The 26,209-nt window shown below is 36.6% G+C and overlaps 1 protein-coding gene across 8 annotated transcripts; it reads right to left on the reverse strand.

Moving 5' to 3' along the window:
• Positions 1–260: 260 nt before the first annotated feature.
• On the reverse strand, positions 261–13,661 carry LOC131166366 (uncharacterized). 8 transcript variants are annotated; one of them, XM_058124888.1, is made up of 6 exons: positions 10,427–13,661; positions 10,200–10,300; positions 8,239–8,310; positions 6,983–7,152; positions 613–745; positions 261–502 (listed from the first exon to the last, which is right to left on the reverse strand). In XM_058124888.1, the coding sequence occupies exons 1-6, from the start codon at positions 10,441–10,443 to the stop codon at positions 315–317; spliced, it is 681 nt and encodes a 226-aa protein (XP_057980871.1). In that variant the 5' UTR covers positions 10,444–13,661; the 3' UTR covers positions 261–314. The 8 variants fall into 8 exon arrangements, 7 of the variants coding, with proteins under 7 accessions (XP_057980871.1, XP_057980862.1, XP_057980852.1 ...); XM_058124879.1 differs by having other exon boundaries at positions 8,239–8,313; XM_058124869.1 differs by having other exon boundaries at positions 10,424–13,661.
• Between the last annotated feature and the right edge of the window lie 12,548 nt (positions 13,662–26,209).

A 26,209-nucleotide genomic window follows, 5' to 3' on the forward strand; every position in this document is an offset into this window, starting at 1 on the left:
TTGATACATTTGAATTCATCCAAAGCCACATTGAAGTCCTATACTCTCTCATTAAATTGGTCCTGCCCAATCCCAGACCCATTGTTTTTGGGCTGCTTGAATGAAATCAGGCTTTGACCTAACTTGACAGGTTTAGCCCAAAAATTGAAGACTCGTTTGATATTACTATAAAAAATTTATAAAAATAAAAATAATAATAAACATAGTTACCATACACGAGTTACAGAGAGAGAGAGAGAGAGAGAGAGAGAGAGAGAGAGTGACAAACCATATATGCTTAGAAGTATATATAACCAATTTTCCAATTTGAGAGATCATTCATCTAGAAATTTAACACAGCAGGCACAAACAAAAAGAACCATGAAAAGAAACCTAGAATGCAAGATAACAAATATGCTGTACACAAAGTAGAAGGACACGGGGGGCTCCTTGTAGTCCGCGACAGAAAAGCAACCACAGAGATGGTTTGACCAGCTGCTGCCATTGATATATGCGCCAATATCTGTCCCAAATTTAATAACAATCTTTACAATTTGTTCTCTAGTAAATAATTATTTATCTAAGATAAACAATGATGATGACAATAATATAAGTAGATATGTGTTTACTTACCCAATCCAATGCAACGGTAAGAATCACAACTTTTCTTGGACGAGGTAACTGCCAAATGAACAAAGAAAATCCTTCGGCAAGAAGTAAAATGAAACTCCAAACAGCCACCATAGACATGGATGCAATCGCGAACCTGCAGAATGTAAAATTATATATTGTTTTAAGTTAAAAAGTACAAATCAAAATAATGTTGAATAAATTAATAGCAACAAATGTGTTTTATTTTCTACCTATTTTGTAGGAGTCAGTTAGCATGATGTTAGTGGTGCCTAAAAGTTGTTTAACATGATGTTAGTGGTGCCTAGGAGTTGGTAGCATGATGTTAGTGATGCCTATTTTTGTACTTGTAACCGTTTGTTTTTAACTTATATAATGATCATTTCTTTACCAATAAAGTAGGAGAGTTTTCAATCCAACTTTCTTTCCCCTTGTTTTTAAATTTATCATTTTCTTCTTCCATTTTACATCAGTGGTATCAGAGCCAAGTTAGAGTTCCACAATGGCTTCTCAAACTTTTGTACAGCCAGCCATTCCACGCTTTGATGGTCACTATGACCAATGGAGCATGTTCATGGAAAATTTTTTGAGATCCAAAGAATAGGGGATAGTTGTTTCTGGAGTAGCAGAACCAGCAGCAGGTGTTGTACTAACAGATGTACAAAAGGTAGAGCTTGCAGGACAGAAGTTGAAGGATCTCAAAGCAAAGGATTATTTCTTCCAGGAAATTGATCGTTCCATCCTGGAAACCATTCTTTGTAAAGAAACTTCCAAGCAAATCTGGGACTCTATAAAGAAGAAGTATGAGGGGACAGCAAAGGCAAAGAGGGCATAACTGCAAGCATTTCGAGGCGAATTCAAAACTTCACACATGATATCTGGAAAATCGGTGACAGATTACTTCTCCAGGACGATGGCAATCGCAAATAAGATGAGAATCCATGGCGACCACATGACAGATGTCACTATCATTGAGAAGATTCTTCGTTCGATGACAACAAAATTCAACTATGTTGTTTGTTTGATTGAGGAATCCAAAGACGCTAACATCATGTCCATTGATGAATTGCAAAGTTCTTTGTTGGTTCATGAGTAGAAAATGAATCGGCAAGACAAGGATGAGCAAGCGTTACAAGCCTCGGCATCAAAAGGAGGAGGTCATGGACGAGGAAGAGGCAGAGGCAGAGGTGGTATTGATGGTAGACACTAAAATCAGAAATCTAAAGATTCTGATTCTCAAAGGAGAGGAAAAGGCCATGACACCAACAACAATCATTCAACGCCTTCCAAGTCAAAGTCAGCAAACAAATCAAGAGTTGAATGCTATAGGTGTCACAAGTTTGGCCACTGCAAGTTAGAGTGTTGTACTAATCTAAGCAGAGATGGTGGAAAGCAGTCTTATTTTGCTCAAAAGGAAGAAGAAGTGTCTTTGTTGATGAATTGTCACGTGAAGGAGGAAACCCACAAGAAATTCTTGTGGTACTTAGACACTAGTTGCAGCAACCACATGAGTGGAGAGAAGTCTGTATTCTCTAAATTGGATGAAGCTTTTCGTGATGTTGTGAAGTTCGGTGATGGCTCTACAATCTCTGCTATGGGTAAGGGAAAGGTAGCAATTCAAAAAATTCTATTCAAACTATTTCTAACGTTCTCTTTGTTCCATATTTGAGAACAAACTTACTCAGTGTTGGTCAGTTACAAGAAAAGGGATATGGAATCTCTATCAAAAATGGAGTCTACAGAATTGAAGATGAGAAGTTGGGCTTGATAGCTTAAATCAACATAACAGTCAACCGAATGTTTCCATTGTATCTTCATGACACCGCTCACTCATGTCTTCCTGCAAGATTGGGAGAGAAGGAATGGCTATGGCATTTTTGCTATGGGCATCTTAGCTTTGGTGGGTTGAAGACTATACAACAGAAGAATATGGTGACATGTCTTCTTCGAATTACAACTCCTTCTGAAGTTTGTGAAGAATGCGTTGTTAGCAAACAACACCGTAATCAATTCCCACAAGGGAAATCATGGAAGGTGAAGGTTGCACTGGAGCTTGTTCATTCCGACATTTGCGAGCCAATAACTCCATGCTCTAATGGAGGTAAGACCGTAAAAGATATATATTTACTTTCATTGATCATTTTAGTCGTAAAAGCTGGGTTTTATTTTTTGCAAGAGAAGTCTGAAGCCTTTCTAGCATTTAAAAGCTATAAAGCACTGGTTGAAAAAAAAGTTGGCAGTCCCATAAAAATTCTTTGCATAGATAGTGGTGGAGAATATAACTCACATGAATTTGCAAGTTTCTGTGAGACTCATGGAATCACGAGGCAGCTTACAGCAGCTTATACGCCCCAAAAAAATGGGGTTTGTGAAAGGAAGAATCGTACTATTCTAAATATGGTGCTGAGTCTTTTAATAAGGAGTTGTATTCCAAATAGCTTCTGGCTTGAAGCAATTAACTAGAGCATTCATATATTGAAAAGAAGTCCCACACTTGCTGTTCAAAATAAGACACCAAAGGAAGCATGGAGCGAACGGAAACCAGTTGTTGATCACTTTAGAATTTTTGGGTGTTGCATATGCCCATATTCCAAATCAAAAGAGGAAGAAGCTGGATGATAAGGGAAAAAAATGTATTTTTCTTGGGGTTAGTGATCAGTCAAAAGCTTATAAGCTTTACAATCCTAACACTAAGAAAATACTTATCAGTCGAAACATTGTTTTTTATGAAGATCAAATCTGGGAAACGGGCAAAAATGTAGCTGGAGAGCCAATTCCAACTAGTTTTGATGGAGAAGATGGTGATGAAGCAAACCAGCCGCAGCAACACCTTGCTCCAGCAACTGATGCATTTGAGAATCCTCAAAATGAAACTCTTGCAGCCTCTGAAGTCACTCCAATAGCACCAGAAGCAGTAGTTGAATCACGTTCTCATCATATTTAAAGGAGGCCAGCATAGATGTCAGATTATGAGGTAACTGGAATTGATCAATCTGAAAACCAAATCACTCATTTTGCTCTATTTTCAGATTGTGATCCTACAATGTTTGAAAGTGTTGTCAAAGAATCAAAATGGCAGAAGGCTATGGATGTTGAAATTGTAGCCATCGAAAAGAATGACACTTGGGAGTTATCTAATCTTCCAAAAGGGCACAAAACAATTGGCGTGAAATAGATTTACAAGACAAAGATGAAGGAGAATGGTGAAGTAGACAACTACAAGGCACGCTTGGTGGCCAAGGGCTATAAGCAAGAGTGCGGTGTTGATTATAAAGAAGTCTCTACTCCAGTTGCAAGGCATGACACAATCGGATTGGTGATTGCATTAGCAGCTCAAAACTCATGGCCTATCTTTCAGCTGGACGTGAAGTCGACGTTCCTCCAAGGAGATTTAAAGGAATTTTTATTTATCGACCAACCTCCTAGTTATGTGAAATCTAGAAATGAGCATAAAGTGTATAGACTAAAGAAGGCTCTATATGGAGTAAAACAAGCCCCACGGGCTTGGTATAATCGTATAGAAACTTATTTTTTGAAGGAAGGATTTAAAAAATGTCCTTATGAACATACACTTTTCATAAAAGTTGAGGATGGAGGGAAAATGCTCATTGTTTGCTTATATGTAGATGATCTAATTTATACTGGAAGTAATACAGCCATGTTTGAAAGCTTTAAGAAATCATGATGGTTGAATTTGAAATGTCTGATCTTGGCATGATGCATTACTTTCTTGGCATAGAAGTGTTACAATCTTATATCGGCATTCTTATTTCTCCAAAGAAATATGTGGGAGAAATTTTGGACAGGTTTCAAATGAAGGAACGTAATCCTATGAATACACCATCTGAGTTTGGTTTGAAGCTAAACAAAGATGATGGAGGAAGGAAGGTTAACAGTACTCTTTACAAGCAGATTATGGGGAGCTTAATGTATTTGATTGCAACAAGGTCTGATATAATGCATGCTATAAGTGTCATTAGTAGATACATGGAGTGTCCAACAGAGATTCATCTTTTGGCTGCAAAAAGAATTCTTAGGTACTTGCAAGGTACTAAGCAATTTGAGTTGTTCTTCAAATAGGGAGAAAAGTCGAATTTATTTAACTTTACAAATAGTGATTATACAGGAGATTCTGATGATCGTAAAAGTACATCTGGGTATGTTTTCATGTTGGGAACAGGAGTTGTTTCATGGTCATCAAAAAAGCTGTCAATCGTCACATTATCAACCACTAAAGTTGAATTCGTTGCAGCAACAGTTCTTGTCAAGCTATTTGACCGAAGAAGATTCTTGAAGAGCTGCAGTTCAAAGAAGATGGGTCTACTCTCATTTACTCTGACAACAATTTAGCAATAACGCTCTCAAAGAATTCTGTTCTACATGGTCGAAGCAAGCATATAGATGTGAAGTATCATTTCTTGAGAGATCTCACAAATGATGAAGTTATTAATCTGGTTTACTGTAGAAGTGAAGACTAGATTGCTGATATTCTAACAAAGCCTCTCAAATTTCCACCATTTCAGAAGCTCAGGGAGTTACTTGGTGTTTGCATTTCAAAGGACTTTATCTAAGGGATGACACTTTAAAGTTTAAGTCTTATTAAACTGATGTTATGTATGGAACATCAGTTTAAGAGAGGGTTTGTTGAATAAATTAATAGCAACAAATGTGTTTTATTTTTTACCTAGTTTGTAGGAGTTAGTTAGCATAATATTAGTAGTGCTTAGAAGTTATTTAGCATGATGTTAGTAGTACCTAGGAGTTGGCAGCATGCTGTTAGTGGTGCTTATTTTTGTGCTTGTAACCGTTTGTTTTTAACTTATATAATAGCCATTACATTATCAATGAAGTATGAGAGTTTTCAATCCAACTTTGTTTCCCCATATTTTTAAATTTATCGTTTTTTTTCATCCATTTTACATCAAATAATGTTTAGTATGCAAAAAACAAAAAAACAAAATGAAACAAAACAAAACAAAAGAGAATGGAATCAAATTTCTAAGATAGTGTTTGAATGTATAAATTTAAAATTAAACTAGAACTACAAATTGATAGATTTATTTTGAAAATTTATAAATTTTCAAATTTATAATTCAACTAGACTATAAGATGGAAATGACGTTCCAAAATGAATTTCCAAAGAAAACTTAAATGTACTATTTGGATCAACTTAAGTATGGATTATAAATTTTGAAATGTATAATTTAATTTTATATATCTCAAATAACAATGTACGTATAAATATTCTTACCATTGATGTTAGTATGAGATTATTCGATATCCCCATCCATCATTAGCCTGGTAATGCAACTTTTTACATATGTGACGTTCAACTTGGTACATAATTGTAAGAAACAATCTCAATTTTCAAAATATTGCAATTTTTATAATCAAAATGGCCTAAACAGTGTCAGTTGTCAACTTCATTCGAAATTGGAGAATGCCATGGATCTCATCTAAGTTATGATCAATGGAGGCCACTTAAATGAACAAAGGAAATACAATTTCTGTTGCAGAATAAATTTTTTGCTGCTACTTTATAGAGTGGCAAGGCCGTGATAAATTTAAGAAATTTTCGGTACCTAGGTTTGACACAGCACAACATAAAACTATTTTGTTATATGGAACTTTCAAATTTAGTAACTACGGGACGTTAGGTCTGAACTGAGATAGCTACAAAGTTTAATAAAATTCTCTGCAAGGTGGAAATTTTATGTCATTCAAAAAAGAAAATACCAAAGCAACATCACAATGTCATAACATTTTTGAATTTTCACGAGAGATTTTATCTTTTTATCAAAGAAGGTGAATGTCTTTTATCCTAAAGTTAATAATTTAACAGAAAGTCGCATTTACAAAAGTCAACAATACCAGTGTCAAGTAAAAATTTTCAATCCTCAATTCCCAATTCTATTCATGGGAGCATAATCTATAATTTTTTGAATTTTACAATTCCGAAAATCCGTTGGATCAGTACTAATCCATCAGGAATACTAATTAATAATCTACAAGCAAAGGCACAAATATTTTCAAAATAACAGCACCGATCAATGGAGCACTCTGAAATGAAGAAATTATTATATACATACATTACCCCTTGTGAACAGTGGTAGAAGGTTCTGTCCCCACTACCATACAGACACACATGGTAAGAATCCATCTTGGAAACTCACAAAACTTAAATTAATTGGATAGTGGTGGGAGATTTTGTCCCAACTACCATTAAATTGTGTGTAATTGAACTAGCTGGATGATGAGCCACTGTAATTAATAATTTACATTAATTGTAAAAATTAATGGTCTGCAATTTTATTAGGGAAAAAATAATAGCAAGAATCTAAGATGAAGAAATACCTTAGATTTAGTGACATACCTTACACAGAAGAGTTGTGGATTTGCTTGTGATGCCATGAAGTACAACGATGAGGAGGAACACAGCATTGACATAATCCTCAAAACCAAACCCTTTGGCGTACCAAACGTCATTCTGTTGAGGTTCAAATATTGAGAGACAAACAGGGTAGCGGCCAGCCTCCTCCTCTCCTGAATTAATAATTAAAAAAACATGAAAGTAAAAACAAAGACGGTGATGTTATAAAATTCATGCTCCAAAACATAGGGTAAAAATTATTAATATAGAAATGAGAATAGAACCAATAAGTTATGCAATTTGGACTTCTAAAAATAATTCAATAGTTTGTTCAAATTCTCAAATTTCATCCCCTATTTGTATTACAAACTGTTGAGCTTTGTATTTTATCAATTCAAAATTAGTATAAACTATATATTATAAAATCCTGCTCCAACTCAGTTTCTCTCCACAGCTCAAAACTTAAATTGAAGAACAAGCCATGACATGGAGATACTGCCCAAGTTTTCTATGAGATGGATACAGTTAAAAATATTCTCAGTTTTAACAAATGGCTCTGCATGAAAATTGTCAAATTAAATATATACTACCATACAAACATAAATTTTATGATCTGAAGCCTTGTCAAATAAATTACTGACGGCACAGTTTTAAGAAATGGCTACGCATGATGAGCTCTCTAGAAGAGAGAGTATAAAAATTCACAGATTTTGGGAAGCAATTAAGCAACTAATGATCAAGATTCCAAATCAACGCTGTGGCTTGCGCTGCTATTGCAGGAACTAAAACTCAATTTTTTCCGATGCATATAAACAAACAATTTTTCCCATCTAAGACTAAGTCATTGGCTCATCCCACATTCAAAATCATTTATCTTCTTGGATCAAGAGAAACGAAGACATGATCAAAATCTAGTTGCTTGAAAATTAAATCCATGATAAAACTGAAAATTCCAATGAACATGTAAACTCTACTACATTTTGATTTACTTGACAAAATAAATATTTCAGTTTTGGTGATTGCCGAACTGGATTGATGGGAAGTTGCGGAGACAATTCTCAAACAGTCTTGATCGAATCAATTTGTGATTCTGCTTGCATTTTGTGTTTGCTTTGCAGTAGAAGTGTCATTATTTGCTTATCCCAACAGATTTATACTATCTTCATCTAAAATTTGCTTACTGCATCTAGTTTTCATCGGCATCATCAACACATCATGTTGTGAAAGAAATCAAAAGATAAGAAAGCAATGCAACTTACTTGTGTAGGAAGATTCTTCAATAAAAACTTTGACACGTTGTTCACCACCAGCGAAGTCAATCAAATGAGTCTCTTCTTGATTTGCAAAAAATTTGACACGTATCGGTGCAGAGGGAAGTGCATGCAAATTCAGAAGTAGATACACTTTAAAAGTTGGTTCTGCTATAATAGTAATAATTTTAAGTAGGACCTTTCAAAAGTGATCATTTAATTGATCATTTATTTGTTTAGAATTTACATATACATAAATTTCCATTTGGTCTCATTTTGAGATTCTCAAGCAGTTGAAGACATAGGAAGGACTCTGTTAGCGAAGGACAATGATTTTGATTGAAAACCAAAATGCAAGAGCAGAGAACATGCAAAAAGGCCCAGAACTGATCTCTTGGTGTAAGCTAATGAAAAAGAGTTCATACATGTGAATAATTTCAAGTTCTCATACAAGAGGGAGAAATAAACACAAAACATCTGTTATCTGTCAAAATTCAAAATAAAAAACAAAAGAATGATTAGGACTTTTAGGACCCTTCACTGCCATATGCAAACAAAGAGACAATTCGGACAAGTTATAGTATTGGTTTTCATTGAATCTAAAAAAATGTTTTTAAGTGCACTGTTAAGAGACTAGAATTGAAGAAGGGTAGCAGGAATGGCCGAATGAAAGATACTGAATATCTGGAACTGTTCTTGCACAGTTCTCATTGATAATTGAAGGTATATATATACAGCAAAAGGAATATTGAATAACAGAAAACAATTTGTAACAGATTGGTCATATAAAACAGAAAAAAGGAATAATACAATGAACAGCCATAACTAATTACAGAGATGTTGATTCCTGTGCACCAACTGTTTGTGAAAAGGCCTCCTTGTGTGCAGCTGGGTTATATAGCTTAGTACGCCCCTTCGAGTTCAACGATGTATCAATAACATAGAGACTCGATTTGAACCGAAGAAATTTGTCAGAAACCAATGGTTTTGTCAAGACAACTGCAATTTGATCTTGGGAGCTAATGAAAGAAACTTTAAGCGAGTTCGCAGCCACCCGAACTCGAACAAAATGAAAAACAATATCCATGTGTTTTGTTCTTGAGTGAAAAACTGGATTAGATGATAGATATGTTGCCCCTAGGTTGTCACACCATAAAGTGGGAGCTTGAAAGAGCTTAATGCCAAGCTCACACAACACAATTAGTAACCAAATAAGTTTAGCTGCTGAGGAAGCTATGGACTTGTACTCAGCTTCCATTGAAGACCTAGCAACCGTCTAATGCTTTTTGGAACTCCAAGATATGAAGTGTTTGCCAAGATAGATGCAAAATCCCCCTCGTGGAACGACGATCATCAGGACAACCTCCGCAATTGGCATCCAAGAAAGCTCGGAGCCTGAGACGTGAGTTGGAGGCAAAGAAGAGACCATCATTTATGGTGGCTTTCAAGTATCTGAGTATGCGCTTTATTGCACTCCAATGAGATGATTTTGGGGAACTCATGAATTGAAAGACCTTGTTGACAGAGAAGGAAATATCTCGTTGTGCAACCGAGAGATATTGCAAGCCTCCTACAATGCTGCGATATAGAGTAACATCCTCAAAATTTGGGGTATCGGTTTTGGACAATTTTAGGGAGGCAACCATTGGTGACGAAATTGGTTTGGCATGAAGCATATTGCTGCGGCTGAGAAGTTGCTTGATGTATTTTCTTAGATAAGACAAGACCATCAGTGGTGTAGTCAACTTCAATGCCAAAAAAGAAAGATAAGAGTACCAAGATCTTTTACTGGAAAGGCAAGTCCCAAATCATGAATGAGATCAACGATGGCGGACTGTTTGGAAAATGTGATGACTATATCTTCCACATAGATAAGCAAGTACATATGAAGATCATTGCAATTGAGAATAAAAAGAGATGGGTCAGCTCTAGAAGCAATAAAGCCGTAATCAAGGAACTAGGAACTTAACTGAGCAAACCATGCACGTGGGGCTTGCTTAAGCCCATATATAGCTCTCTCAAGTTTGCAGACGTGGGAAGGCCGAGAGGGATCCACAAAACCTTGAGGTTGCTGCATATAGACATCATCAGTGAGCACACCATGTAAGAATGCATTTTCAATGTCAATTTGATGCAAGCACCAGCCATGAGATACAACAATAGATATAATAAGCTGGATGATTGAGGGTTTTACTACAGGGCTGAATGTGTCATGGAAGTCTAACAACTGGTCGATGAAACCCTTTCGCAACAAGACGTGCCTTCCGTCTCTTAAAAGAACCACCAGCTAGGGTTTTGGTGCGAAAGATCCAACGGCATCCCAATACATTCATGTGAGGTACAGGTGGTACCAAAGTCCATGTCTAATTCCGAATGAGAGCATCGTATTCTTTGGACATGGCCTCCTTCCATTCAGTGTGTTTGTTAGCCTCGGAAAAACTTGAAGGATCATCTGGTACACCTGCATAGACAGTAAGACAATTGCGAGTGGGGTATAGCATGGTTCCATCAGTAAAATTCCATGGACGATATGAATTGGGGTGGGATCGAGTGACGATAGGGGAACAAGGTGGGATAAGACAAGGATTAGGATTAGACAAAGCGGGGGATGGAGGGGGTGCAGGAGAAGAATCAGAGGAAAGGGATAATGTTGGTGAGAGGATTGGGGTGGAGATGGGGGGGGGGGGGGGGGGATTGGGATTAGCTGGGGTGATAGGAGATAAAGGTAAACGGGTGCTTGGATGTGGGCCTAAGATGGAGGAGGGAAGGACAGGTAGAGGGGCTGGCCGGGAGGTAGATGGGTTAGAAATTGGTGTGGTCCTGGTTTTGAAGATAGGGAATGAATATTCATTGAATATGACATCACATGAAATGTACATGCAATTTGAGTTGAGATCAAGACACTTGTAGCCTTTATGTGTTGGACAGGTAGAGGGGCTGGCCGGGAGGTAGATGGGTTAGAAATTGGTGTGGTCCTGGTTTTGAAGATAGGGAATGAATATTCATTGAATATGACATCACATGAAATGTACATGCAATTTGAGTTGAGATCAAGACACTTGTAGCCTTTATGTGTTGGACTGTAGCCTAAGAAGAGACATGACGTGGACCGGAACTTTAATTTGTGAGAGGAATATGGTCGAAAGTTGGGCCAACATTCACACCCAAAAACTTTAAGAAACTTGTAATCAGACTCTTAATGATAGACCAAGGAGTAGGGAGATTTGTTCTTCGGAACAGGAGTGGGTAAGAGATTGATCAGGAAAACCGCAGTTTCAAAAGCCTCGGGCCAATATGAGAACGGGAGAGATGAGTGAGCAAGGAGGGCTAGGCCCGTTTCTACAATGTGACGATGTTTTCTTTCTATGTGGCCATTTTGTTGGTGTGTATGAGGACATGAGAATCTGTGAGTAATGCAAAGTTGTTTGCAAAAGGTGGTGAGAGGTTGAAACTCACCTCCCCCATGAGTTTGTAAGGTAATGAGTTTGGTGTTAAAGAGTTGTTCAATGAATGTTAAAAAAGTGGTGAAAATATGGAAGACATCAGACTTTGACTTGATGGGAAAAATCCAAGTGAAGCATGTGAAGGAGTCCACAAATTAAAGATAATATTTATAAACATTTCTTGAGACATGGTGGGCTGGACCCCATAGGTTAGCATATAATGATTGTAAGGGCCTAGTATAATGGGCCTGTTTTGAGGAAAAGGAAAACTGATGACATTTTTCTAGGGGATATTCAGAACATTGAAACACATAATCAGTGGGAGATAATGGAAGGCTCTTGGATCGCAGGACTTAGAGACCAAGGTTAAAAAAAATGACCAAGCCTTCGATGCCATTGATCCATGGAGGTTCGTTCGCCAATATGGGTTGATGGAGATGACAGAATGGTTGTAGTCAATGGAAATTGGTGGAGACCATCACGAGTTGGACCAATGAGGAGAATTTTCCTGGTTGCCTTGTCCTTCACACAAAAATGAGTGGAGTGAAACTCAAAATAATAGGAATTATCAACACAGAATTGAAGAACAGACACTAAATTTTAGTAATTGACGAAACATGCAGAATATTCTGAAGAAGAAATGAAGAGGAGTTGTAGGAGAGGGAGGTATCACCAGAGTTTTTCATTGGAAGGCCATTGCCATCACCCAACCGTATGGTCTCACCACCTTCATATGCTTCAGAAGATAAGTTCAAGTTACAGAGATCATTTGTGAGATGATGAGTGGCTGCAGAATCAGGGTACCAAACCGATTCATAAAATGGAGTATGAGCGGTGTAGTGAACAGAGAAATTGCTAGGAGGTTCAAATTGATATGCATGGTTGAATTGTTGACAGCACTAAAGAGCTACATGGCCTGCCTTGTTGCAGACCTGACAAATCGGTCGATGGGCGTTGTAATGTTGAGAAGACTGAGACGGAGATGACGATCAGCCACCACGAGCAGAGTCGGAGAACCGACCCCTGCCACGACCATGGCGTCCCCCACAATTGGGACCACGGCCTCGTTGGTCTCGTGCAGACGAAGTGAAATGTGCAGCTGGTTCGATAGATGCAGGGATGGGTCAATTTGTGAGAGCAAGCCAAGATTCATCGATAAGTAGTAGTTGGTAGAGCTCGTGGAAGGAAACAGGGGTGGATCTGGTGGTGATGGAGGTGACGAGGTGTTCGTACGTGGAGCCAAGGCCATTCAACAGGTATGTGACTAGCTCTTTGTTGGAGAGAGGGTTACCGGTGGCAACGATGGAGTCGGCAAGAAGACAGACTCAACCAACGTAATCGGAGATGGATTGATCACCTTGGGAGAGATTTGTGAGTTGGAAACGAGTTTGGAATTATTTGGCATAAGCTTGAGAGGAGAACATGGACGAAATTGCAGACCATAGCTGATGGGAAGTTTTGGAGGCCAAAACATGACCTAAAATGGAGTATGAGAGAAAGGAGAAAAGGATGTTGAGAACCAATTGATCAATACACCTCCAAGAATGATAGTCGGGATTGGGTTTCAGGTTCGATTGGGAAGAATCGGGAAGAAATTCCAAGGGAGGGATGGACAAGCCGTCAACAAAAGAGAAGAGGTCATGTCCACGAAGATAAGCTGAGATTTGGGCATTCCACAATAGGTAGTTATCGGTGGAGAGTTTGGTGGTGATGATGTGCGAGAAGGATGGAGCAGCCAAGAAGTGAGAGGAAGAGGGAGATGACAGACTCGCTGCCATTGAGGGGGGATCAGAGAGACTGGAGGTCTGAGAAGGCTCTAATACCATGCTAAGAGACTAGAATTGGAGTAGCAGGAATGGACGAATGAAGGATACTGAATATCTGGAATTGTTCTCACACAGTTCTCATTGATAATTGAAGGTATATATATACAGCAAAAGGAATATTGAATAACAGAAAACAATTTTTTACAGATTGATTATATAAAACAGAAAAAGCCATAACTAATTACAGAGACGCTGATTCCTGCACACCAACTGTTTGGGAAAAGGCCTCCTTGTGTGCAGCTGAGTTATATAGCATATTATGCACTGTTACAGAAAAGTTATAGACCTTAATGCTCATTATTGCAGTGTGCAGTTACGATTCACCAATGCAATTTATTATTTTGGTTTTAGTTCTTAATTTTTCGTAGGAAAACGAACACAAGTGGCATACGCTGCAGCTCAAGACAGGCATGAATTATGAATATATATTGAAGTTTGCACTTGTGGTCGCAAAATGTAGATACCTTATGAAACATAACAAAACATATGCCTGGCAAAGGCTTTTGTGAAAGCACCCTGTTTGTTTAAATTTGAATTTTGGGGCTCTTTCAGCATATATGTTGGCAAAGTCCATAACAGAATCCTCTCCCAAACATAAATATATATATTTTTTTGGACAGCTATGAGGAGAAATTGTGTGCTGATAGCAGCTCTGTTCCAAACATAAAATAAAGTTGTTCTGTTAACTAGAAACATGAAAACACTGCAGAGTACTCAAATGTAAATTATAGCACACTTAATCCATTTCCACCTAGGATTTTAAATCAAAACTCATTTTACTAATAGAGTAGAACACACAAGGTTTGGTGAGACTCGAAATGGAGTAGTTTACGTCATATCTTAAAAGATAGTTAATCAAAGCTTGCTTTCAGCTACCATAGTTAATTCAGATTTGTTTTTGAGTAATGATTTTTCTACTGATGAAATATATAGAATATATATACCTTTGAATCCACCCAGAGCCACACTGAGTACAAGATGGCTAAAATCACGAATCAAATCTCACCTGGTAGAAGCTTCAGTAGCAGAATCTGGAAAGAAACGCTTAATCTTCTTCCCGTTTTAAAAATCACCTGTCAAACAAACATCTAGAAATCAAACCTTCAAAATTTGGGCAGAGATTCCTAGAGATGGGGAAGGGAGAAATTCACACCTTAGCAACGGATCCTGCATTTTTAACAAAATAGGCCACCGCAGAAAGATAGTCGAGGGTGGCCGGAGGGAAATAAACTCTGAATCAAAATTCTTGAGAATTTAAAATCTAAATTTTCATATCTGAGTTTATCTAAAACATTTGGAAAATAGCGAAAGAACCCGAAGTTCAGAAAACATTAACTCATCTGAAAATTTATAAAAGCATAAATTCTATAAAACTCGCCATTTTGAACCTGACATATTTGTAAAAAAAAAAAAACTCCGCATAAAATTTAAAATTTACCAATTACAAGGGTTTTAAAGAGTTGGATGAGATGCAATCGGGAGGGTGACGAGCGGCACTAACAGGGTTACCTAGACTAGGACTCTGTCTGGCTTCCTCATCTCCATCTTCTCTGGTAGCTATGGAAAATGGAGTACGTTGTCTTCTTTTCCGTAAGATTCCGAAGCTCTCTTCTTGGGTATACAGAAGAAGAGTTAGAGCGAGCGCTAAGGGAGCTCAATCTCTGCAGGAGCAATGATCTTGGGGGGGGTTCCTCATCTCCATCTTCTATGGTGGCAATGGAAAATGGAGTGTATTGTCTTCTTCTTCTTATTGCTAAGATTCCGAAAGCTCTCTTCTTGAGAATAAGAGTTGGAGCGAGCGTGATCATATTGGGGCTGCATTTCATTTGCATTCAGGAAGAACATCAAATCAAATTCTATTTTTATTTAAGAACACTTTTCCTCCTACATTAATGAAGCCACTCAAACTGGAAAAGGAATCATATATATGAATGACTCTCCGAGATTTACTTCTTCGGATGCATTTCATTTGCATTCAGGAAGAACATCAAATCAAATCCTATTTTTGTTTAAGAACACTTTTCCTCCTACATTAATGAAGCCACTCAAACTGGAAAAAGGAATCATATATATGAATGGCTCTCTGAATTTCTACGCGTGGATCATCTACAACAGAAATGGGAATTCGGCAAGACTCGATGTGGATATGTTAGCAGTGGCCAGAGTAGCCATCTAGCTAGGGCATTCACTCGAGATTTGCAAAGTGAAATTTGAAATTGATATTAAAATAAAACAAATAAATTCAACGACTTTTCAATAGTGGTACACCTGCCGAAGCTACAGTATAAAAAAAAAAATGTGCATTAATTAATTAATGGTGAGGATTATTAAACAAAAATATTTTCATTATACACATTTAAAAATATTAAAAATCATAGCTACAATCAATATAATTGTTTAATTTTGAAAATTCATAAACATCTTATTTGAATGAATTAAATTGACTTAAATTTTATATCAAATACTCAAAGCATTCAATGATAACTAATCATATCAACACAAAATACTCTTATAATAAGTCATCTAATTTCAATATTAATCTATATATTTATACATTAAGTTAAGATAGTTTAATGATTCCTACAATTTTTTTTTGTCAAATTGATTATTTACAAAATTTCATCTTAATAATTTAAATTGACTTATTAATGCACAAATTAATTTTGATTTTTTTTTAGCTTATTCCTAGCCCAATTCTTCATCCTTTGGCTCAATCCAAGCTGATGAATTCACATTTGGCACCATCCAAGCCGCCTTCTGGCTTTGCTCGGCTCAAACTTGAGCCGCTTCTTATTTTTGTTCGGCTTCATCCGAATCATATGAACTTACATTTGGCTCCGTCCAAGCCGTGCTGCAGCTCCACTCAACTTCATCCGCATCGCCTTGCAGCCCTACTCGACTCAATCTAAGCCGCTTCAATTTGTATCTTGAATATGGAAATTTAAAAGCCCATATTTTTAAGAAAATAAAATTAAGAAGCTAAAAATCTAATTTTTTAGGGCTATATATAATTGATGAACTTATATTTGAAACTAGGAACACACTCCATCTTTTCATATGAGCAAGTATAGTGTCCTTTATTAATTACGTTATATGTCTTTTATTATCTACTTTGGTCCTTTACAATATGCAATAATATGGAAATTAATAATTTAGATAACTTTTTTGTTAATTTTTTGATATCAAATATTACACTAATGTGTACATTAAATGAATACTAATTAATTTTTAAATACAACGTGACATTTATTTAATTTAAAAATAAAATAAAATTAAGTGCTTTTATTGATATAGCTAATCAATTATTAAAGATAGTGTGTAGGCGTGCATGCACAAATTAATTCGCATGCTTAAATATGGAAGAGGGAAGGGGTCATGGAAGGGCGAGCTAGCCAGGGAAGCATAATTGTAAATTCTAATTATAACTTTTAACAAGGACGGATGCGGCCACAAAAGGTAAGGCTAGCTTTTCTAGATGCCATACCAACTAAAATAGGGAGCAATGCCACTTTAATTACGAGGACAAAATTGGGAATCTTTTCCCTTGGCATGTTCATGGACTTATTTTTTAAATGCCAATCTATATTTATTAATGTCAAATATATAAAGAGAAAAAAATCATTTTTAGTATATAATTACAAGGAAAGATCTTCTATATAATTTTCTTTTGATTAGATGGTCACAAGGCTAAACACTGATACACATCTCACATGCACTCATTTCACATAGTTACACTTTCAATCATACTTTATTAGGACAGACATCACTCAAAATTAATACATTTTCCCATTCATTAATGTTACATTTGATCCTTAAATGATTTCTCTTGGAAATAAACATAGTTATAATATAAGAATTTGACAATTTATGTGTTGTAGAATGTGACTCATATCGAGTAGAACACATGTACGGAGAAAGCAGGTTGAAGAAAACAAAGAAGATGGTGTCGATTTTTTTTAGTCTGATCTCTGTTTTGATGCTGACAAAGCATCTGTATATTATGTGTGTATTTAGTTTGTGAACATATTCATATTTCAGCACAAACATAAGCAGGGACGACTCTTTCTTTAGGCGGCTGAGGTGCTCGCCTCCCAAATTTTTTTTAATATAATAATATATTTTTGGGGCCCCAAATTTTTTTTTAATTAAATAATGTTAACATTATTTATTATGCTATCTTCCCATACATTGACTTTCCAACTAACAAATAAATGAAATTGTATTTTAAAATGTAAAATAAATGTAATTTAATTCTTTTCTTTTTTTCAAGTTTCATTAACTTCTCAACTAACAACTCTATTATATTTCTAACTATCTATTACTCTCATCTCTCTCTCTTAGCCTCTCTAAAAAAATCTTTTCATCTCTCACACTCTCTCACTCTCATCTCTCGGTCTTTCTATGATTTTTGCTTCGGCTCTTGTGTTCATCATCTAAGACTTCCAATTCTCTGTAATTTTCATCAACCCTAATTTTGATTTCAATGTTTGTGCATTATTTTTATATTATTTTCACTTTGGATTTTTTTTTTTCTATTTTTTCTTAGATTTTGGAAGCTTTGAGGTTAGAGCGTTGTATCCGACAAGAATCTGATATCTCTAAAGTCTCGCTCGCTGATCGATTTGCAATAATAATAATAATAATCAGGTTATATTGTTTCAACCTATTATTTCTATAAATTTAATAAATTTATTTTTATTTGTTTACATAATTTGTCAATTTATAGTTAGTGTACTTTTGAAATTTAATTATGTCAACGAGAAAATATGAATCTGGATATGAAAAACGAAGAAAGAAAAAAAAATATTAAACAAATTATTAAGGGTCCCTAATTAAATCTCGCCTAGGGCCCCATAATGTAAAGAGCCGGCCCTGCACATAAGGATTAAGAGAAATGGTGGTCAAGACGGATCTTAATACACACACACTTGGTGTACTCCATGAAGTAAAGAGTAAAAGATCAAGAAGAAATCATTTAATTTTATCATATTGCATTTAGTTTATATTTTGATCTGTAATAATGCATGACATACATGATATGGATGATAAGCTCAAGATGACCGTAGACTGACCCTAGGGACCAACACTTTTCATAGAAACTCTTTTTTTAAATAACTAATTGGTTATAGTCAAAGATTAGGAATAAAACGAAGTCAACCGATGTTGGATTGTTTGGCATAATTCAAAAGCCTCGATCGTAGAGAACCAGACAAGGACCATAGCTAACCTTAGGACACAAAATCTTTCATTGAAAAATCACTCACTTAAAAATCATACTAATACATTTAAGGGAAAATTTTGTTAAAGGTCAAAATTAGGGGCAAAAAAGGAATTTCACTTACCTCAGTCGACCGACCATCGCAAGGTCATTTGACCTTGGTCGACCGAACTGAGAAGTTGACCAAAGTCAAAGATTCGGTTGACCAACCCAAATTGAACTAACCTTCCTCGGTCGACCGAACTATAAAAATTCACTTTTCCACCAACTTGATCGACAGAACTCATAGTTCAAAATAGCCTTGGTCAATCGAACCTCAAAGATGGTCAACCGAACCTAAGCCATGGTCGACCGAACCTACGATGTGATGACCTGAAGAATACTGGTATTTAAATAATAAAAGAGAGGGAGTGAAAATCGGAAACAGAAGGAGGCAGTCAACAACGTTGCATTTTGGGAAGGATAAACCTAAGAAATTTTTCAGCTATTCGTTGACGAATACAGGGGACTCATCAACGAAATTTCTACAAGACTCGTCGACGAGGTGACGTGTCTCGTGGACGAGGAAATGCCGAGAGGGAATCTGGGGTAGACTGAATTTCGTCGACGAGGAGTGGGTTTCATCGACGAAATTATTGAAGGACTCATCGACGAGATGACGTGGCTTGTCGACGAATCCAGCCTTATAAATAGTGAAGAACTCAGATTTTTTATGGAAATTAAGTGCAGAAACCCTCTCTCTCTCATCCTACAGCCCTTCTCCCTTCTTTCTTCGATTTCGGGCCGGATCTTAGTCGGATCGACAATCTAAAGCCACCACAACGCTCCTGGGAAAGTTCTCTGCAAGTTTGCCGGAGTGAATCGTCAGTGGGGCTAAAGTGGAAACCATCCCAAATCCAGGGTAAGATTTTCTACTCAATATTTGGATTTTTGGTAGTTGTAGAAAGTGTTATACGTGTAGAAATACTGAACTTTAGTTCTGAGGAATGCTGTTTCCAGGGTGTTGACCAGGGAACCCTGCGAGGGCAGGACAGATTTTCTTAGGACCTTTTCAGGAATCAGGTAAGTGGATAAACTAAGCTAGTTCTTTTTAAGAAAATGTATATATATATAACATTTGATTTCAAAAAAGTAAATATGTTCATATATATGATTTATATTTAGGAGAATACTGTTAAAATGATGGTATGTTGAATATAAGAAAAACCTGTTTGGTGTGGCATGAGTAGAAATTGCTTTAAAATACTGTTTCTGGGAATGTGTTAGTGATACGAATTTTTATAATGGAAAACCGGCGTACGGACTGAGATTTTTATATGTTTGCCGCCGTACGGGCCGTGCTATGTGTATGATTTGCTAGTGTACAGGCTGAGCTATGGATATATTTTGTCGGCATACGGGCCGTGCTATGGATGTGATTTGCCAGCATACAAGCTGTGCTATGATATGATTTGTCGGCGTACGGGCCGAGCTATGATAAAATATGTAATACCAGCGTACGGGCCGATGATTTTTCATGATATACATATATATGTAAAATGATATGATTGATTTGATAATTAATGATATGAAATATCCATGTATCACAGTTTTAGTATATGTTATATGATATCAAAACCTGGTTAGCTTGGTTTAGGCTAGCACTTGCACGGTACAGTTGCTATGTGTCCATGGTCTTCGTGATCATGATATTTGTGTTAATGCCGTTATACGAAGTGGTGTGAGATTGGATGGTCGATGTGGTTTTTAAGAAGTGCGTGAGCGCCCCTGGTGTACGGACCAGGTCAAGCAGACCCATCAGACTTATAGACTGTACTTTTGACTCGGCAGTGGTCGGCCAACCATTGTCAGGTCCTGCCTTAGGGCCACACAACCCAGTCATGTGGGGGTAATACATGACAACAACCAACCAACCTATCATGAATGTTTTTATATTATTATTATATGAGATAAGATATGTTTATGAAAATACAGTATGTTCTGCCATGTTTTGATGATATATATGTTTTCCCAGATTCGACAAAACAGTTACTAGATATGTTCTATATGGTATATGTATAACATGGAATACTCATGTTGTCACACACTGGTATTAGTTTATTTCCCTTACTGAGAGGTGTCTCACCCCGAATTTTATAAACTTTTCAGGAACCCCTGATAGGAGAGTGAGTAAAGCCCCACTGATCTAGTACGATAGATCTGCCCTTCCAGAAGGGTAAGTATTTTGATAAGGTCGGTTGTATTTTGTGGAAATGGCCCTAAGACATCTTTTTGGGTTAAGTGTTATGTATATATATACACAGTGATTGTAGTAACTCTGGTATTGTGGTGTATGGCATAATGAGATGCATATGATTGTATGTTTTCTGCTGCTTAGGCTTCCATTTTGTGTTCTGATGTATCCTTGGTACCCACAGGTCTAGGTGGATTATGATATGCTAAGCTGGGATTTGTGATATTGATTTTATTAAAAAAAATGTGAAAAATAAGCAGGTCGTCACATACGAAGGGTTCAAAATCGCCCTTAGACGGTCGACCAAATCCATAGTTCAAATTTGCCTTCGTCGACCGAACTTAGTAATGTAGTCAACCAAATCTTAAACACGGTCGACTGAACCTCTCGGGTCAGCCATTTTTTCAAATGTCTAAACATGCTTAAAAATTAATTAATCTTTTCTAAAAATTTCCAGCGTGTCCCCAGCGGTTATATTTTTGTCCAACTCTATATATACCCCCTCATTATTCATAATTAGGAAGTTGATTAGCCCAAAAACTCTCTCGAATTCTCATATTTATTTTTTATCCTCTCTTTATTATTACTTTGAAAAATCTATTTTCAAGAGAGCATTATATTTATCTTGGGCATTTGTTTTTACAAATCATATTGTTTACTTTCATATCTTGTTTATCCTTTCAAATTATATATATCCGTAGAGAAAATCCATTTCTTTGCTTGTGGATCTTGCACATCCATTGTAAGATTCAAAAGCTTACATGCTTGTGCTTGCAAAAATATTTTGAGTCATAACTCTAGATTCACCAGCACTTCATTATATTTTTGGAGAAAAAGTTTTATTTGGGCATAAAATCTTTGAACACTCATCATACACATTTTTATTCAAAGATTATTTTTGTGAAAGTCACACTCTCACATTGAGCTTATTTGCATATCATACGTGAGTGTATTTGTGCTTATTGTTGTACACATCTGCTTGCTTAGAAGCATATTTTCGCTGTACAAAAATATTCATTTGTGTATTCCCGACGGGTTGTTGGAAGAGGGAGACTAGCCCTGTGAATAGTCCCGGACATGCTCAAACCCGGTTAGGAGAGCACCGGACTAGTTCAGACCTGATTAAGAGAACCAAGTGCACCATCCTGTTAAGGTGCTGTAAAGGTTGAGGTCATCCCTATTGATCTAACCTAGGGTATTCCCTTGCCCAGTAAAGAGAGGGGGGTTGTAAACGGTGTCGCTCCAATCGTAAGTGAGCAAATTTAGTGAATCCCCTTGCTTGTGAACTTGAGGCAGGGACGTAGGCAGTATTGGCCGAACCCTAATAACATATTTGGTGCAGCTTATACTTTTTCGCAATTTTTTTTTCTACACCTAGATGTTATTATTTATTGCTCTAATCGTTTTACATATATGCATTAAATGAATGATAATACTGAGATTGGTTTATTAGGTTAAATATTTGCTCAGTAGTTTATCTGTGTTATTGATGAATGCTTAGATGACTCTAGGTTGAGTTATACTATTGCTGGTTTCTTGATCTAAGAAGAAAATTTTAAAATGCTCAATTCACCCCCCTCTTGGGAATGCACCAATTCCAACAGATGGTCTGAAGCAAAACCGGTGAAGGTTTGCATAGTACATTGACGGTTTCTTCTAAAAACAAATTAGCAAGAAAACCATCGATGGTTTGATGTTGGTACATTGTCGGTTTCTTCTAGTGAAGGAAAACTCTCGACGATTTGATGAAACCGTCATCGGTTTCGTTCAACATTGTTTTTGAAATTTGAACTGGGATAGTTAATAGATTGTGGATGTGGAGGAAAATCCTCTGCAGATTGATATAGGGTGTTAGCTTTGGTGCAATCCCAAGAGGGGGGTGAATTGGTTTTTAAAAATTCTTCCTAAGTTTAGCTAATCCAACAGGCAGTATTTCACAAACCTAGGGTCTTTCTACGAATTCACAATCCCAAAAAAATATTCAAATAATAAACATAAACATACAGGTGCAGAATGTAAATTGTCAAACATAAAATCAACACCAGATATGATATCGGGGTTCGTCCAATACTGCCTACATCTTCGCCTTGGCATACCTGCACAAGGATTACACTATAAGCTCACTTAACGGGTGGAGCGACACCGTTTACAATCAGGTCAATTAGTGGGGTTGACCTCAACCTGCACCTTACCAGGATAGTGCACCTAACTTTTCTAGCCGGGTCTAAGCCAATCCAGGACTATTTACCAGGGCTAATCTCCCTCTTTAGGCTCATGCCTGGAATACAACAAATATAAAAATTTTGCGTACAAAGAAAGTGCTTCTTACACTAAGCAGGTATGTATTACAATATGCACAGTATAATCAATGCACAACCAAAAGATAGGATCTGATTAGCTTAGTGTAGTCTTAATGTCTACTCTCAAAGATTAATGCAAATATGACAATCAGTACGTGAGAGTGTAAGTGATAGGATCTTTGTGTCAAAATAATAGTCTCAATCACAATGCAACAACAAAGATCATAAGCACACTTCAAATATCTCAATAAATATTTTTCTCAAAATAAACCACAAGAGAAATTTAAAAATGGTTTGTAAAAATTTATTTGATCTTTGTATTAAAATGATAATCTCAATCAAAAGGTATAGCAACAAAAATCTTTTAGCACTTAACCATACATCTCAAAATATATATTTCTCAAATATAAGCATAAGAGATATTTTGAAAATGATTTATAAAATCTTTTAGCAATCAAAATCCAAAGTGAACTCCTTAAGTATTGCAATGACAATGCAAAACTCAAAGGCTCAATGAACTATTCCTAAGGAAGACTTATTAACAAAGTCTTCTAAGAAAACTTGAAGCTTAGTGAGATTAACACAAGAAAACTCTTACAAGAAAGTATTTGTAATATGAATGAGTAAGAGGAGTAGTATATGGCTTGAATATGAGATTTTGGCTTTTTGAAAAACAGAGGATATTTGCTAATATCTCCCTAATTTTTGCAAATGAGAGGGTATATATAGAGTTCCCCAAAATTATAATCGTTCAGGACATGTAGGGTATTATTAGGATTGTTTTAAAATATTTTAGTAAAGTTAACCCCGTTTATAAAATTTAACCTTGTTAAAAATAATGTCCAACTTGAGAGCATCGGTCAACCGAACTTAAGGTTCGGTTGACCGAGTGACAGAGTTCGGTCGACCGAGCAAAAAATGAACTAAGAGTTCGGTCGACCGAACTTATATGGTTCAATGGCAATTTTCTAATTCCGCGTGATTCGGTCAACCGGAGCGTTGAAGCTCATTTTCTGGTCAATTGATCGAAGAGTCAATTGTTAACCCCAGGGAGGTTTGGTCGACTAGGACTTGCCTATATGTTTTTGGTCGGTCGACCGAGAGGTCAACATGTCGACCCGGTGGAGGTTCGGTCGACCGAAGATTTCTGCGTGCAGAAGTTTGGTTGACCGAACATGCCCTTTTGTGCATTTCGGTCTTTTTCTACTTATAAAGTTACCTCTATTCACATGATAATCAACACTAAGATTATGGGGGCCATTTTAATGCAATTATGTGGGTCATATGGTCGATCTAAGGCCTTTGAGTATATACCCTAAAAATCTGGCGCCGGTCGACCTTCTAAGGTCCAACTATGGTCATCAGCTTATCTATCCTACCATGCAGGTAAGACATTAATTATAACAGTTCCTATGTTACTATTACATACCCAAAATGATAAATATAAATTACAACAAACAAATATGTTGGGGTCTTCATATTTCTTCAAGTTGTCGCATGCCATCATTATAATCCAATTAGTATGATCCTGCACACAAACTTGAGAGCCATCAAATATTAAGAGTATTTGTCATTATCAAAATTGGGTATGACCCATAGGGTCAACATAGGAGTATTTAAGGGGTCCTCTAATACCTCTGTACGTTTAGGGTTAGTATAAATACAATGATGTAACCCTTGTTTCTAACGATATAGTGAATTTCAGCCGTCGCTTGCTCCTGTGGGCGTATGTATTCTACCGAACCACGTTAAATTTGTGTGTGTGATTCTATTACTTTCCTTATCTGTGTGTGTTTCCGTATTATTCATCGTGATTGCCGCACAACACGATCATTCTACATTCCGAGTTTTTGCACAACAATTGGTATCAAAGCATAGGTTATGATGATTGGGATTTCTTTTGCAAAATTTGACATTGTCAAGTTCGACGTATCTGAAAATTTCAGATTAAGGCAAAGGAGGGTCAAGGATTTGTTAGTGCAACAGGGTATGGTGAAGGTGTTATACGGAAAGCAGTCAGAAGGCATGGACAACATGAATTGGAAGGAACTGGAAGCAAAGCCTGTGGCAACTATCGAACTTTGTTTGGCTGACGACGTGATGTTTCACTTCATGGATGAGGAATCACTGGCAACAATTTGGTTGAAACTGGAAAGTTGGTATATGTACAAGTCGTTGAGAAACAAGCTTTATCTTAAGTATAACTGTATGGTCTTACGATGTCATAGGGTGCAAATATGAACTGCTACATCAACATGTTTAATCAAATCATCAGTGATTTGAAACGAGTTGATGAGAAGTTAAAGACGAAGACAAGATGTTGATGTTACTGAATTCCCTACTTATTTCTCCTACATATGAAAATTTGGTTATAACTCTTATGTGGGGAAGAGAAACTCTCGAATTAGAGGAGATCATAAGTGCTCTTTTAGGTTTTCATCGAAGGAAGAAAGCAAACAATGAGAATTTACAAGGTGAAGGGCTTGTGGTAAGGAGTAAATAGGAAAGTAGGAGAAGCAAGTCCCAGAGTAGACTGAGAAACAATAAATCTTGGTCCAATTCCAGGAAAAAGAAGGACATACGGTCTTTTAAGTGTGGGAAAAGGGGCATAAAAAAAAAGATTGTCTAGAGAGAAAGAAGGGGAATACATAGAATAAATAGGGTCCATCAAAGTCTTCGAATGTAATGGAAGAAGGAGACTTAGAGAGTGGTGATAAGGATATGTTTTCTGTTTCATCTGGTTTAGATCGTCTCGCGGATTATTGGATCTTGGATTCGGCATGCTCCTATCACATAACACCCAATAAAGATTGGTTTGACATCTACAGGTTAGTAAATCATGGTTTTATTTCTATGGGTAATGATGCATCGTGCAAAATTGTTAGAATATGGAATATCAGAATTAAAATGTTTGATGGTGTTGTTAGAACGTTGTGTGATGTTAGAAATATATCGATTTA

The sequence above is a fragment of the Malania oleifera genome, chromosome 1 (assembly GCF_029873635.1).
Source record: "Malania oleifera isolate guangnan ecotype guangnan chromosome 1, ASM2987363v1, whole genome shotgun sequence".
NCBI classification, from domain to species: domain Eukaryota; kingdom Viridiplantae; phylum Streptophyta; class Magnoliopsida; order Santalales; family Ximeniaceae; genus Malania; species Malania oleifera.